This window comes from Gallus gallus, chromosome 3, assembly GCF_016699485.2.
Source record: "Gallus gallus isolate bGalGal1 chromosome 3, bGalGal1.mat.broiler.GRCg7b, whole genome shotgun sequence".
In the NCBI taxonomy this organism is placed as follows: Eukaryota; Metazoa; Chordata; class Aves; order Galliformes; family Phasianidae; genus Gallus; species Gallus gallus.
Genome location: NC_052534.1, coordinates 107,415,987 through 107,428,521, shown reverse-complemented (window position 1 = coordinate 107,428,521; position 12,535 = coordinate 107,415,987). Strand labels below are relative to the sequence as shown.

The window sequence follows — 12,535 nt, the reverse complement described above, 5'->3', positions numbered from 1 at the left end:
GTTGGTTTGGGGAAGAAGTGCTTTTCGTTTGAGTAAGAGCATTCAGGAGTTACATTTATAGAAATATTTCCAAACAAACCAAGAATGTTTATGTTTGGCAATTAGTTCTTGATATACTTTTTTCCACAAAAATTAAAAAAAAAAAGAAAGAAAGAAAATAAAAAGATTTGTGCCTGTTATGAAACAGCCTTCTCCTTTGGAATAGTTTTAACTAGCTCCATCATTAAAGCTTTGTATGAAGGAACCTGGAAAGACCCAGGTTGTGGATGCCCCATCCCTGGAGGCATTCAAGGCCAGGCTGGATGTGGCTCTGGGCAGCCTGGTCTGCTGGTTGGTGACCCTGCACATAGCAGGGGGTTGAAACTCGATGATCATTGTGGTCCTTTTCAACCCAGGCCATTCTATGGTTCTGTGATATGATTCTGTGACCACAACGTTCACAGGAAAGAATAAACAGATTCCTTTACCAGTCACAGCTCTGTCTGTGATGATGACTTCATCAAGGTAGAACGACCCAGACATTTCTTTCTGCAGCTGAGTGCTCGACAAGTCAATCTGATGTACGAACACTGGGGTGTTGGTGGGAAGGTCCTGGAGAGGCACAGAGCGACTCACACACCCCGTCCAGAGGTCAGTGCAGGAGAACGTCCAGCTGGAAGACACCAAGGTGGTACAGCCTTTGTTTTAATGCTGGGTAGTTATAGTGAATGAATTTGGAGATGAACTCAGATGATGCCATTATTACCTGCACACAACATCTGATCACTCAACAGGTCCTTCTGGAAGATATAAAGCTTCAGATACTTGCTTCAGCATCCTCCTCTACAGAGGTCAATCCCAAGCTTAGGCCCCTTGGGAATTCCAGACAGCTGCTCAAGGTCCCTATTTCTTTCCATCATGTAATAATGTCATATGAACCCCCCTTCTGCTTTCCAGAGGTACACACACAGCCCATGCTCAGCCTTACAGAACACAGAAAGAAATGGCAAATTCCTGGTAATTTCTGCTAGCTAGAAACAGATCAAACTCTCCATGCCAGTGGGCATTACTATGGTGAAATAGTTTCTAGAACAAGTAATGTGCATATCTCCTCATATAGTCCTCAAAAACAACAGAAGCACACTCCAGGTATATCAGCAGAGGAACAGAGCATCCATCAGTCTGCCCCATCTGACTATTTACTTTTAGACAAACAACAACTTGCTGCTCCCCGTTCTTGAACACCCTCTTACTATGGAAAACGTCATCTCTGTGCACTGCATCTGCATACCTTGTGGGGTCAGTTCCATTGAAATCCCACTGGCAGGTGAGGTTTCTTTCCACTGAACACAAGGAAAGGCTGGTGTAGGACACTGAGATATGAAGGATGTTGCTCATGTGGCCTTTATGTGCAAAACAAACCTGCAAAGAAAATGATGAGAAATGTTTTCATGTAAACATAGCAGTGTTTATAATTACAGTTACAGTTTACTCAGCAAGAGCAGCTGCTTACATGTGTGTATTCAGTGAGGTCGTATCTTTGTAGAGATGATGGGGAAGCTTTCACCAGCTGGCTTGGGCTGCGAGCACTGAACCTCCCACAGAATGGCTCTGTTCCATAGACAACGTGTTCTGTGGTGACAGAGTTTTCTGTACCTGAAGGAAAAAGAACAGGATGAGAGGCTTAAAAAGGATTCGGAAAACAAGTACAGTCAAAGTTTTCATGGAAATGCCAGAAATAGAGGTCCAAAACAATTGTATCTAACAGTTCTACTTCTCAGTGTTCTGTCTAGATAAGTGATAAACATTCACAGGGCAGTTGTTTCCTAGTTTAAGAGTACTGAAAGGCAGCAGAGTCCATTACATCCCAATCCTGACCAGGAAAACCTTTGGAAAATGCTACCTTCTTAAGCCAGATAGATTATGACCGACTGAAACCAACTTACCCTCTCTGAAAACACCCAGGCAAAGTTAGAGATTGGTATATTTAAGCAACTGAGAATCTGCCTTCGCTTTTTGGACTTTTGTTCCATTGAGTTATCAACCTCGTTAACAAAAACCTGCTAGGATTTCTCATTTCTAGTATAAAAGAGACTTTCTTCCTACAGTAGACTCTGATAAATCATCTTTTCTGCCAAAAAGAGAAAAAAAAAACCTGCCATTTGAAGTTAGTAGTCTTAAAAATATAAATAAATAGAAAATACGTGAAGGAGGTAACTGTGGTTTTATACAATGGGTGTTGGAGCTGTTGGAATCTCTGCTGGCAGATGCATTGAAGGTAGTCCCATGGAAAGGAAAACACTCTCCTAAAAGTCATGGAGTTGAAAATGCTTCATAGAATTGTAGAATTATTAAGGTTGGAAAAGATCTCATCTGGTCCAATCATCCACCTACCACCAATGTCGCCCACTAAGCCACGTTCCTCAGTACAACGTTTCTTCAACACCTCCTGGGATGGTGACTCTACCACCTCCCCAGGCAGCCCATTACAGTGTTCGACCACTCTTCCAGAGAATAAATTTTTCCTAATATCCAACCTGATCCTCCCCTGGCACAACTCCTTTGTTGGCCAAATTGGAGCACTGAGTTCACATAATTAGACAAAAAACGTCCAACTGATGTTTCCAGTTTTTTGCCTAAAGCTTCCTTTCTTCTCCAGCTTAATTAATTCCTATCCTCCACTTAGATGAGTCAGTCACCAAACATACACATTACTGGCTGGGTCCTGTTCTCTCTGTCTACACAAAATACAAGGATGTATTGTGAGGTCTCTAGGCAATCACTGACTTCCTGGCATATTTTAGTATATTTTACTGCCATCAGAGATATGAAATGGAATTAGTTTCTGATGTAATACTTTAGTGTCAGGAAAAATAAAAAAAGTGTATCTTTATTAATATTATTTATAAAACCCTTGCCTGAATGTCAAGTGTAGCACAGATTTTCACTGTCTCCATCATTGGGAAGCACCAAAAGCAAAAGACTTATCATCAGGCTATATAGCCTGTGCTGTTGCTTTGGGCTGCTCCAGATCTGCTTCCCCAGCACACATTATGAAACATGAATAATTTCACATGCCCAAAGACTTGCCTTTCCTGTCTGTACTCCTAATGCTTCCAGTCACTGAAACATAACCTGCTCTGATCAGCTTCTTGCTGTATGATTGAGTTGTGGAAATTTTTGCAGAAAGACTCTCATTAATACATCGATCATGTCTGTAACATTAGTTCTATGTAGTATATCTCATTAGAATAAATACAAATAAATCCAGTAAAAGCATACATTTATTGCTGTTGAAGGTTTTGAGTACATTTATTTCAGAAAATGACTCCCTCAGTAAATACTGCTTATTTGTTAAATTACCTTCCTTCTCAAAGCCATCATGGAAGAGTATTTTAGCAGATGTTGGCTCAATGTCACACCCAACTGAAAGAAGTTCCTCTATTGCTGTTTGGACCTTGGAGAAAAACAAGTGAGAAGCAGTCACAGTACAGTGGTGCCTGGCTCATTCCAGCAGAGCTACACTGTCACAGCTGCATTGACTCTATTCAGCTCAATACAGACAGAGCCTGAACTTCCAGATCTAAAATCCTTTAGGGTGTGACACTTACCTGAAGAGCAGTGGAATTTGTGTGGATCATTCTGCGGGGTGCATTGCTCCACGAGATACTGAACCATCCCGTGCCAGACACAGTCAGCATCTGCCAAGCGAAGAAGCAAACAAATAGATGAGAACAGGTACAATTCCCACAGGACACAAAGAGGTCAAGCCTGCTATGTGGATTTTCTACCAAGGAGGAACTCAGAGCAAAAATATTGCCCTTTCAAGTTTCTGTAATAAATTTAATAATAAAGAATCCCTTCAGCTACTCTTAAACTGTGCTTGCTCTCCGTGGACTCTCCTGACACATGCCTGGGGTTCCTGTTCCCAAATTAACAGGAGCACGAGGGATGTGTGACCTGCATGGACACACTGATAGCCACAGATGGTCCTGACTGCAGCCCTGAGGTCGCCCAGAGCGGTGACTGCCCCATCCCTGGAGGTGCTCAAGGCCATGAATGGGGTCCTGGGCAGCCTGAGCTGGCAAGGCACACTCAGCCCATGGCAGCGGGGTTGGAACTAGATGATCTTTCATGTCCCTTCCAACCCAAGCTATTCTAGGATTCTACAACAACTTCCCACACCACTGAGCACTGAAAGCTGAAAGTTTATATCACCTCGTTGCAACATAGAGCTGATCTGATAGTGAACCCCTGGAGCATGCTGTCAACAAGTGGGAAAGAAACTGAAACTATCCCAGACTTTCATGAATTAGCATCAAGAACAAGGTAGCAAGCAAGGTAAAACCAGACTGCACTTCACACACGAGCAAATTACAATGCACCACAAAACATCCACCTGGCAACGAGTGTGAAAGCCACAAATACCTTCAGCTACATGGCAGTATTGGTCAACTAAATCAGCAGGCCAACAAAAAGTGGGAAGGCACTGCCATGTCTAAGTGACAAGATCCTTACCTTTAGGATTTATGCTACTATTCGAGCTCATTCAATCAGGGTTAGTCTACATCTCATGAAATTCTTGAGGTTAAAAGAGACCTCTGGAGGTCATCTAATCCAAAGTTCCTGTCCAGCAGGTGCCAAGTACACAGCACTGACCTGTATGTCTGGAAGACATAAGGCGTGAGCGCGAATTTCATGTCTCTCAATGTAGTAGTTGTTCACCACCTGAGGATTCAGCCACGTGTTGTGTATCTGGACTCCAACTCTCATCCCATCGCTGGGTGCCTTTCCATGATGCAGTGCTTCCAAGTAGTACCTCCGGCCAGCAGTTAGTTCAAATTTCTGGGATTTTGGCTGCCAACTCTCACTCCAGTTCTTCACCCACTTCCCAGACCATTCCAGACTGCCAGCTGGGAGAGAAGCGATTCTCACCTGTGTCCAGATGAACCAAGTGATGTTTTCACAACACCAAAATGCAGTATCTTCAGCTCCAAAACCAGAGCTGTGCTTATAGCAGACAGCAGCGGGTTGATGTTTTAATACATTCTTTCCTATTCCACAGCAAAAAGCCATCACCTCAAAGATCGTTGATTTAGGGCTCAATAACATAAACAAGGCAATTCTAATAGGGGCCAATGAGCCAATCCATGCTGGGGTAATCCCCCACTTGAAGTGTCCTTCATTAAAGCCCTTCCCTATCATGACTGCCTTATTTTTCTCCCTGTTAAGAGTAATACCTTATGCTGTGGGTCTTGGGATGAACTCAAGTAGAGAGATGCCGGACCATCTGCCTGAATCCAGAAGGTGTAATTGTTGGTCTGAGGAGCCACAAAAAATCCACGAAGCCTGGAGCTAAGCAAAAGCAGAACACCCATAAAATCCCTGCCACCCAGCACCCAACCTCCACACGTATACCGAGTAACATGAAGATAAGCATGGCTTTGTTGTTGCCAACATCTTTTCTATGTGTTTCTTCTCAAGCAAAGTCTTACTGCTCAACAGGCAGGAAAAGGTTCAAAATCCCCCAGGATCAACTGAGAAAAGCACAGAAGTGATAGAAAAAATGGAAACGTCCAGCACATTGCAAAGCTCTTCCTAGGAGAGGAAGCCTCTCAAGAGGCACCAACACGCCTCAACTATCTTCATAGAATTGAGGATAATCTACGGCTGCAGTTGCCAGCATGGGCTGTGGATGTGACCCTCCACACCTGGCCAGATCTCCAACCCAAGGCAGCATCTAAGTAGAGTTCCTTCTACTTCTACAGCAATCTCTTTCATGCTATTTCAGCACATCTAGGCCAAGCAGAACAGAAACACCAAGGGAAAGCAAAAAAGGGAGGAAATAAAGTACTTTGCTGAATATGTTGAGCTTCAAAAGGACCTCAGAGCAGACAGTTTGCTTTGATTTATAGGAGCTATGAAGTCAGGCTCTGCTGAAAAGAGCTGTCAGGTGTTATTGCTACACCTTACACTACTAAAGGTGATTGCCACAGCTTCATCTCCTTTTAAGATCACCGAGTACCTGAAGGACTGCTTTCCTGCAGACAGAAATCTTACTGGGGATTGGGCATTAGGTACAAACTGCCATCTATATCCAGGCCCTGCTTCTGTCAGATCAGAGGCATCATCCCAAACTTCAAAGAGAAGCCCTCGATTTCCTACAAAGTTAAAAGAAAAGCGTTCTCAGCAGAAGCCAAAAACAACCCCAGAGCACATATGCTAGAATTGGTGGTGTAAGAAGGCTAATTAATAACCAATTAATAAATTGGCTCCATTTGTGGGGTACTTTTTTTTTTTTTTCACTTTTTTATTCTTCGAGGTAGAACACTGTTCCCTCTTTAGAAAATTCATTGTGCCTTGAAATCCTCCACCAGTAAGAACAAAAATCTGCCAAGGCCAATCTGCTTCCAACAAACCTAGCATGACTGCTCTTGGAGGAAGAAATACCAAACTGATCCACAGTCAACATAAGTCGAGTGTCATTACATGCATAGTAATTTCCTGCTGCAACGTTCTACCCAGGCAACGTCCCCAGAAGTCTCTACAGCAGCAGTAGTTCCCCATTCTGTCCCCTAAACATCATTCATACCTTTTCCCCCTCATTTTTCCCAGCCCTAGGGCTGACCTTCCTCCCACCATAGGTCATCTGCAGGCAGAGGGCTGAGCTTTCAACTTTGCCATTCCTTGCTACAAACCTAAGATAAATTAGCTTGATGTTTTGGAAAATCAAGTTTCTTGATGATTTCTCCCTGTTTCCACGTGTGTTGGTCTGTTGGGACCTTTGGTTATTAGAACACCATACCTGGCTGGGGGTCACCAAGCATCCTGCTCCTGTCAACAGCCTCAGTGGTGCAGATGATTTGCCGGGGAGAGACACGCTTGACTTTACAGGGGACACCTGGCAGCAGGAAAAGGAGATAAATGTGCCACTGAGAGTTATAAATGCATGAGCTGCAGAATAATCAGAGGACCATTACGACTGGAAAAGACCTCCAAGACCACCAAGTCCAACTCCAACCCATCCCCACCCATGCCTTATGACCATGTCCCTCAGCACCACATCTCCACGGTTCCTGAGCACCTCCAGGGATGGTGACCCCACCTCTCCCTGGGAAGCATGAACCAATAAGCCCACCTTCGTTTCCAAAAGACAACAGTGATTTGTCAGAAGTCTCTATTTGTACAGTCAGACAAGAAAAATCATTCATTCCCATAGCCCAAATAGCTAGACCTTCCTTGATGGTGAGCACAACTCCCAAGCTGTCACCGCGCACGAAAACCAGTTGGGTTGAACGGGCTTTGTATGTTTACAAAAACCTTCAGCTCATTTCTCTGTTACCTGCAGCAGTGACCCGCACAGGCTGCTCAAAAAAATCCCCCATAATAGTGAGGTCAGTTCCTCCTGCAAGGCTTCCACTCGCTGGGAACACAGAGGCTATTTCTGCAGAGGAAGGAAAAGGGGGATCTGAAAACAAGCACAGGAAAGATGAACCCCAGCCCTATTTCTGTCAAAGCCAACAGTGCACTTGCACTCTTTCCAAGTGGAACAGGCTCCTGTGAATCAACAGGCTTCACTGATCCTTCACTGCGACTTCAGCAGCCGCTGAGATTACAGCAGGAATGAACCACTCGGATAACTTGGCCACACAACAGGGAAATACCAGAATGCCTGGGCTGCGACTTAGCAGTGACTGCATCTGTCGTGCTCACACTGTAAACCCTATCTTCTGTGCTACTGAGGAGCTCTGGAAAGAAAAGTGACATTAAGGCTGCTTTAAGCCTTTTGACCTTGCCTGACTCTCTTCCCAATTTAGCCCATAGGTTTAGGTGTCACTGCACTTTCCATTTGTCCCATAGGGATGAACGCTGGGAGGTGAACAGACGGTGGACATCTACATTGTGGCTATGAGGATCTTAAAGGATCTGATCTTTATTACAGTCACCCCATTCCACACTGGAAACCTACTTTGTTGAAATTTACTCACTTCTCACACATGCATCCTAGTTTGAACACCCACATATATTTTTTTGCATCATCTGAAAAAAAATAAAAAAGACTAGAAACATGAGAGAAGCTTGTCCAGATTTACATTTTCTTCTCTTAATTTTTTCACTTTCACTTAACTTCACTTTGACAGCATTAACTATTGGCTACTGCAGTACTGCCTATTGGAAAGCTCTGGCAGACCTCATTTCTCCAGGTACTCTGCTAACAATTGATTCCACGCATAGTTACTCCCTTTGTAAGTAAGGATATAAAATTACCCTCTTTTACAAAGTGTTCTGAATATATAGGTAAAACAAGTTGTATGCTATAAGCAGTATACAAATCCATATATGCATTGGCTACACTCTGTAAGAAAATAATAAATTGTTATCTCCTGAACCATGCTCCCAAGATACAGCCTATTAAGTAATTGCTATTACGATATTAATTTCAGCCCCATGACAGGTCAAAACAAAGGCAAACAATGGCAAAAGCATGGTGGGACCTTTCACCATAGCTAGAGATGTCACGTGGAAGTTATAAAGTGCCTTGGTCCACATCTTTTTAAACTAATAGTGCAGCAACCTGCTGTTCACCAGCCCTTAATCCACATCCCAACTCTTGGACTGGCAGTAGGTGGACACCCTATCCAAAGGCCTGCATTATAGTCTTTTATGGCCAGCACTGCATTCTTATCAAACAGTACGACTTAAGGGGGAAGGTGATATAAAACCCCTTTAGATCCAACATGTCAAGTCTGCTGGTACTCTGACAGGACAAGGAATAATAGCAGCTCCATTCCAAACCCTGGCTGACTCTCAGATTAGGCTGTCCAAAAGAGTGTTCAAAGATATCCTTAAGAAGACCACAAATTCACTGGAGATTTAGAACACAGCCCATGGCAGCACACCCAACCTCAGCATATAAAGCTAGTACAGCTGAAATCTTTGGCCTGCAGCTTTGTGTAGTCAGCCTAACACAAAACTTGCTGTACCAGTAGAGCTATGTGCTAAAATGAGGTCACATGGGGAAGAGCAACAACCAGAGGTCTTCCTTAGACAATACTGGCACTGCCATGGCACAGTGCAAGCACTGGGGTGGATCAATGCAATACCTGAATGCGTTTGGTACAAGAAAAGCTCCTGCTTAGCACTGATGAGCAAAGCACCTTTGTCTATCACTGACCTGCAAGAGAGAGAGGTGTGTTAGAGATCCCAGGCCCTTTCAGTTAGTGCAGACCTTCCTTAGGCAGGGTTGGACACTTCTATTCAAGTTGGACTTGGATTACATCTCTTTTGGGCACCGAAGCTGAAGTATTAGAATCACAAAGCAGAGATGCTTGGGGGGAGGAACACACTCCCTTTTCATTCCTAATCTGATGATCATCTACTCAAACCAGCAAAACCTCACATCTAAGTAAAGAAACACAAGTTTTGATTAAATTTCATGCACTTATCCTGGACTCAGAAATGTAGCTGCGCTCCCATATGAAACTACAGGGGAAAAAAAAAAATATTTTACTCACTTTCCTTTGTTAAACACTGAGAAGCTGACATTATGGGACCCTGGGGGAGAGAAAAGAAAAGTGCTTTTATGACAAAAACACGGAGAGCTTTAGGAAGAGCGCATCCTACCAAACCTTGTCCAGATGTCCTGCTCCCATTCTCTTCCTTGTGCTTTTCTTATAACAGTACAGTTGTGTTGATTTCAGCTTGCAATTTAAGGAAGAAGTTCTTCGATGTGTACCACAAGAGTCCAAAAAATGTTGCAAGTAAAAGCAAAAATAAATAAATAAATAAACCCAATGACCCCTTGAAACATTCTGCAAGCCTTTAGCCGGTGCACATCCATCACCGCTGCAGCACTTCAGGAAAGATTCAGGAGTAGGATTCAACTCACAACTCAAGACATCTAAATTCCTATTCCTACACGTGACTGGGGCTGAATTCATTGGCTCAAATACAGGTTTCAGGTATCACCCGAAATACCCTGGGGGTAGTGGAGAAACTGCTCAGGATTGACAGATGTGACACAGGACCTACAGGAGATCCTTCTCTTCTAGTGGGGGTGACTGGAGGTGATATTCAACCACAGCTCAACTGAATTGAACATTAAAGTAGGAAGCTCATAGCCTTCAATCATGCTACATCGTATGGATCTGTTCTTACATATCTGAATCTGCAAGCTGAACCTCAGGGGAAAAATTCCTCTCAGATCCTGTGGATCCAATCCGACCTCACTTGCCATGCCAGGAAGGTGCAAATCTTCTCCAAGACCTCCATTATCTCTTAAGCCCATTATATACAAGATGAAATAAAATAATAAAGGAAAAAATAATGGCTCATCTAGAGCTGCAGGAATAGCAGAATTATGATCTCTCTCACACACCGCAACACTTTCACCAACCTATGTGGTTCCCTTCCACCCGGCACTGCATGGTTCCCAGTCCATCTTCTGCCTGAATGGAGTAGCTGTGGAGAAACAAAGGGCTTTGCTGAGCCTTGGGTGCGAAAAAATCAAAACACAGTGAGAAGCATCTAATCAAAGATGTGAGCTTTCAGGTCTGAGTTAGTTATGCTCACTTGAGGAATGGAGACCACACAGTTGGCACTGTGCTGCAGAGAACGCGCGCATTCTGGCTGCCCCCAGAACTGCTCCCTCCTAAGGGCAGGGAAACTGTTCCTGATCTCCAAGGTAGAACCAGCACCTCCCTTGCTGCACTAAGGGCTGGATCTTCAAAAGGATTTGAATGCCAAACTTCCAAGCAAATCAATGGGATTTTGGTAAACAAACCCCACTCCAGGCCTGGTTTGCAAGGACTTGCAAAGTGACCACGCTGCCCATTTCTAGACAATGGAAGAGTTGGAGGACCTGACCCAGATCAGCACCAAATCCCTGATTTGTACAACTAAGGACCTACCTTTAAAGCACGGTCTGCACTGGACATAGGCAATAAATGAGTATTTCAAGAGTTATTTCCATTTCCACACCTCTTCCCACTCTTAAAACTGAGCTATACCAGTAGGACAGACTGTGGGCTTTTTTCATAGGCAAAAGCTCCCAGAAAAGACAGCACTTTCTGATGCCTCTCTTAATTGCTCTACATGCCCCCAGTCTGCGAGTAGGAATGAGTAGCAATTAAGCAAGCTATGCTGGTGCTATATCAACCTTTGGGAGCCATGGAACAACAAGTTCCATCATCAACAGAACAATTTGCATTTAAGTTCCCCTCCTGGGAGGCAGGAGGAATTTTACAACCCAATAAGAGGGCTCGCTGAGAAGCCCTGGCACTGACTTCTGCAGGAGCAGGCTTTTTCCTCAGTTCCTTGTAGCAATAGCATTGCTTTTCCAAGGCTCACAGACACTAAGAGAAGCACATCATCAGCCATAGCCTGGAAAAATATGGGCTGAGCTCTATTTGCTGTGCCACATTCTCACCACAGCAGCATAGAAATACTGTCCAGCGACTGTGAGCTTTGCACTCAGTGCTGTCCTGCAGGTTAGTGCAGGGGGTAAGCAGAACAGCGTCTGCCTTTTCCTCAGCCCTTTTCCTGGTAGATGTCGTTGCCAAGCCACCCTCCATCATATTTGAAAAGTCACAGCTCTCAAGCAAAGTGCCCAGTGACTGGAAAAAGGGAAGCATCATTCCCATTTATAAGAAAAGGAGAAAGGAAGACCTGGGGAACTACAGGCTGGTGAGCTTCATATCTGTGCCTGGGAAGATCATGGAGCAGATCCTCCTGGAGCACATTAAGGCACACAAGGGATGAGCGGGTGATCTGAGACAGCCAGCACAGCTTCACCAAAGGAAGGTCATGCTTGACCAGTCTGGGAGCCTTTTGTGATTGAGTGGTGGCACTGGTAGACAAAGAGAAGGCAACTGTTGCTGTCTACCTGGACTTGCACAAGGCCTTTGACATGGTCCTGCACTACATTCTTATCTCTACATTGGAGAGATACGGATTTGAAGAATAAAGAATTGGTTGGATGGTCATAACCAGAGGGTTGTGGTCAACGGCTCTATGTCCAGGAGGAGGTCAGTCATGAGTGGTGTCCCCCAGGGGTCTGTCTTGGGATCAGTGCTCTTCAACATCTTTATCAAAGGTGGGATCAAGTGCATCCTCAACATGGTGACAGTGCCAAGCTGAGTGGTGCAGCTGACACAACAGAAGTGAGGAACTCCACCCAGAGGGACCTGGACAGTTTTGAAGAGTGGGACCATGAGAACCTAATGAGATTCAAAAAGTCCAAGTGCAAGGTTTTGCACTTGGGTAGAGGCAATCCTACAGAGGTGTGCAGATGGACAAAATACTCCCTGAGAACAGCCCTGCAGAGGAGGACTTGAGCGTCCAGATGGAAAAACAGGTGAGCACACACTGCTGGCTTGGGCCCACAGCCCAGAAGGCCAACAGCATCCTGGGCTGTATCAGCAGAGGGGTGGCAGAGGGGCAGGGAGGTGACTGTTCTGCTCCACTCTGCCCTCCTGAGGCCCCATCTGGAGTACTGTGTCCAGGCAGTACCGGAACGATTTGGGGCTGTTGGAACGGGGCCAGAGGAGGGCCACGA

At 44.6% G+C, this 12,535-nt stretch overlaps 1 protein-coding gene across 13 annotated transcripts in view; it reads right to left on the bottom strand.

Moving 5' to 3' along the window:
* The window catches only part of PKHD1 (polycystic kidney and hepatic disease 1 (autosomal recessive)), a 230,830-nt gene that overhangs the window by 206,258 nt on the left and 12,037 nt on the right, over window positions 1-12,535 (bottom strand). For all 13 annotated transcript variants that reach the window (XR_005858607.2, XR_005858605.2, XR_005858606.2 and 10 more), the window contains 13 exons: window positions 10,376-10,440; window positions 9,495-9,534; window positions 9,084-9,154; window positions 7,322-7,423; window positions 6,785-6,880; window positions 6,005-6,140; window positions 5,220-5,334; window positions 4,639-4,914; window positions 3,591-3,680; window positions 3,343-3,436; window positions 1,493-1,635; window positions 1,271-1,401; window positions 468-652 (listed from right to left, as the gene is read on the bottom strand). Coding sequence is in view for 10 of the 13 variants with exons in the window: in XM_040697985.2 (XP_040553919.1) it covers window positions 468-652; window positions 1,271-1,401; window positions 1,493-1,635; window positions 3,343-3,436; window positions 3,591-3,680; window positions 4,639-4,914; window positions 5,220-5,334; window positions 6,005-6,140; window positions 6,785-6,880; window positions 7,322-7,423; window positions 9,084-9,154; window positions 9,495-9,534; window positions 10,376-10,440 (1,544 nt within the window). In the remaining 3 variants the exon portion in view is untranslated. The remainder of the gene's footprint in view (window positions 1-467; window positions 653-1,270; window positions 1,402-1,492; window positions 1,636-3,342; window positions 3,437-3,590; window positions 3,681-4,638; window positions 4,915-5,219; window positions 5,335-6,004; window positions 6,141-6,784; window positions 6,881-7,321; window positions 7,424-9,083; window positions 9,155-9,494; window positions 9,535-10,375; window positions 10,441-12,535) is intronic.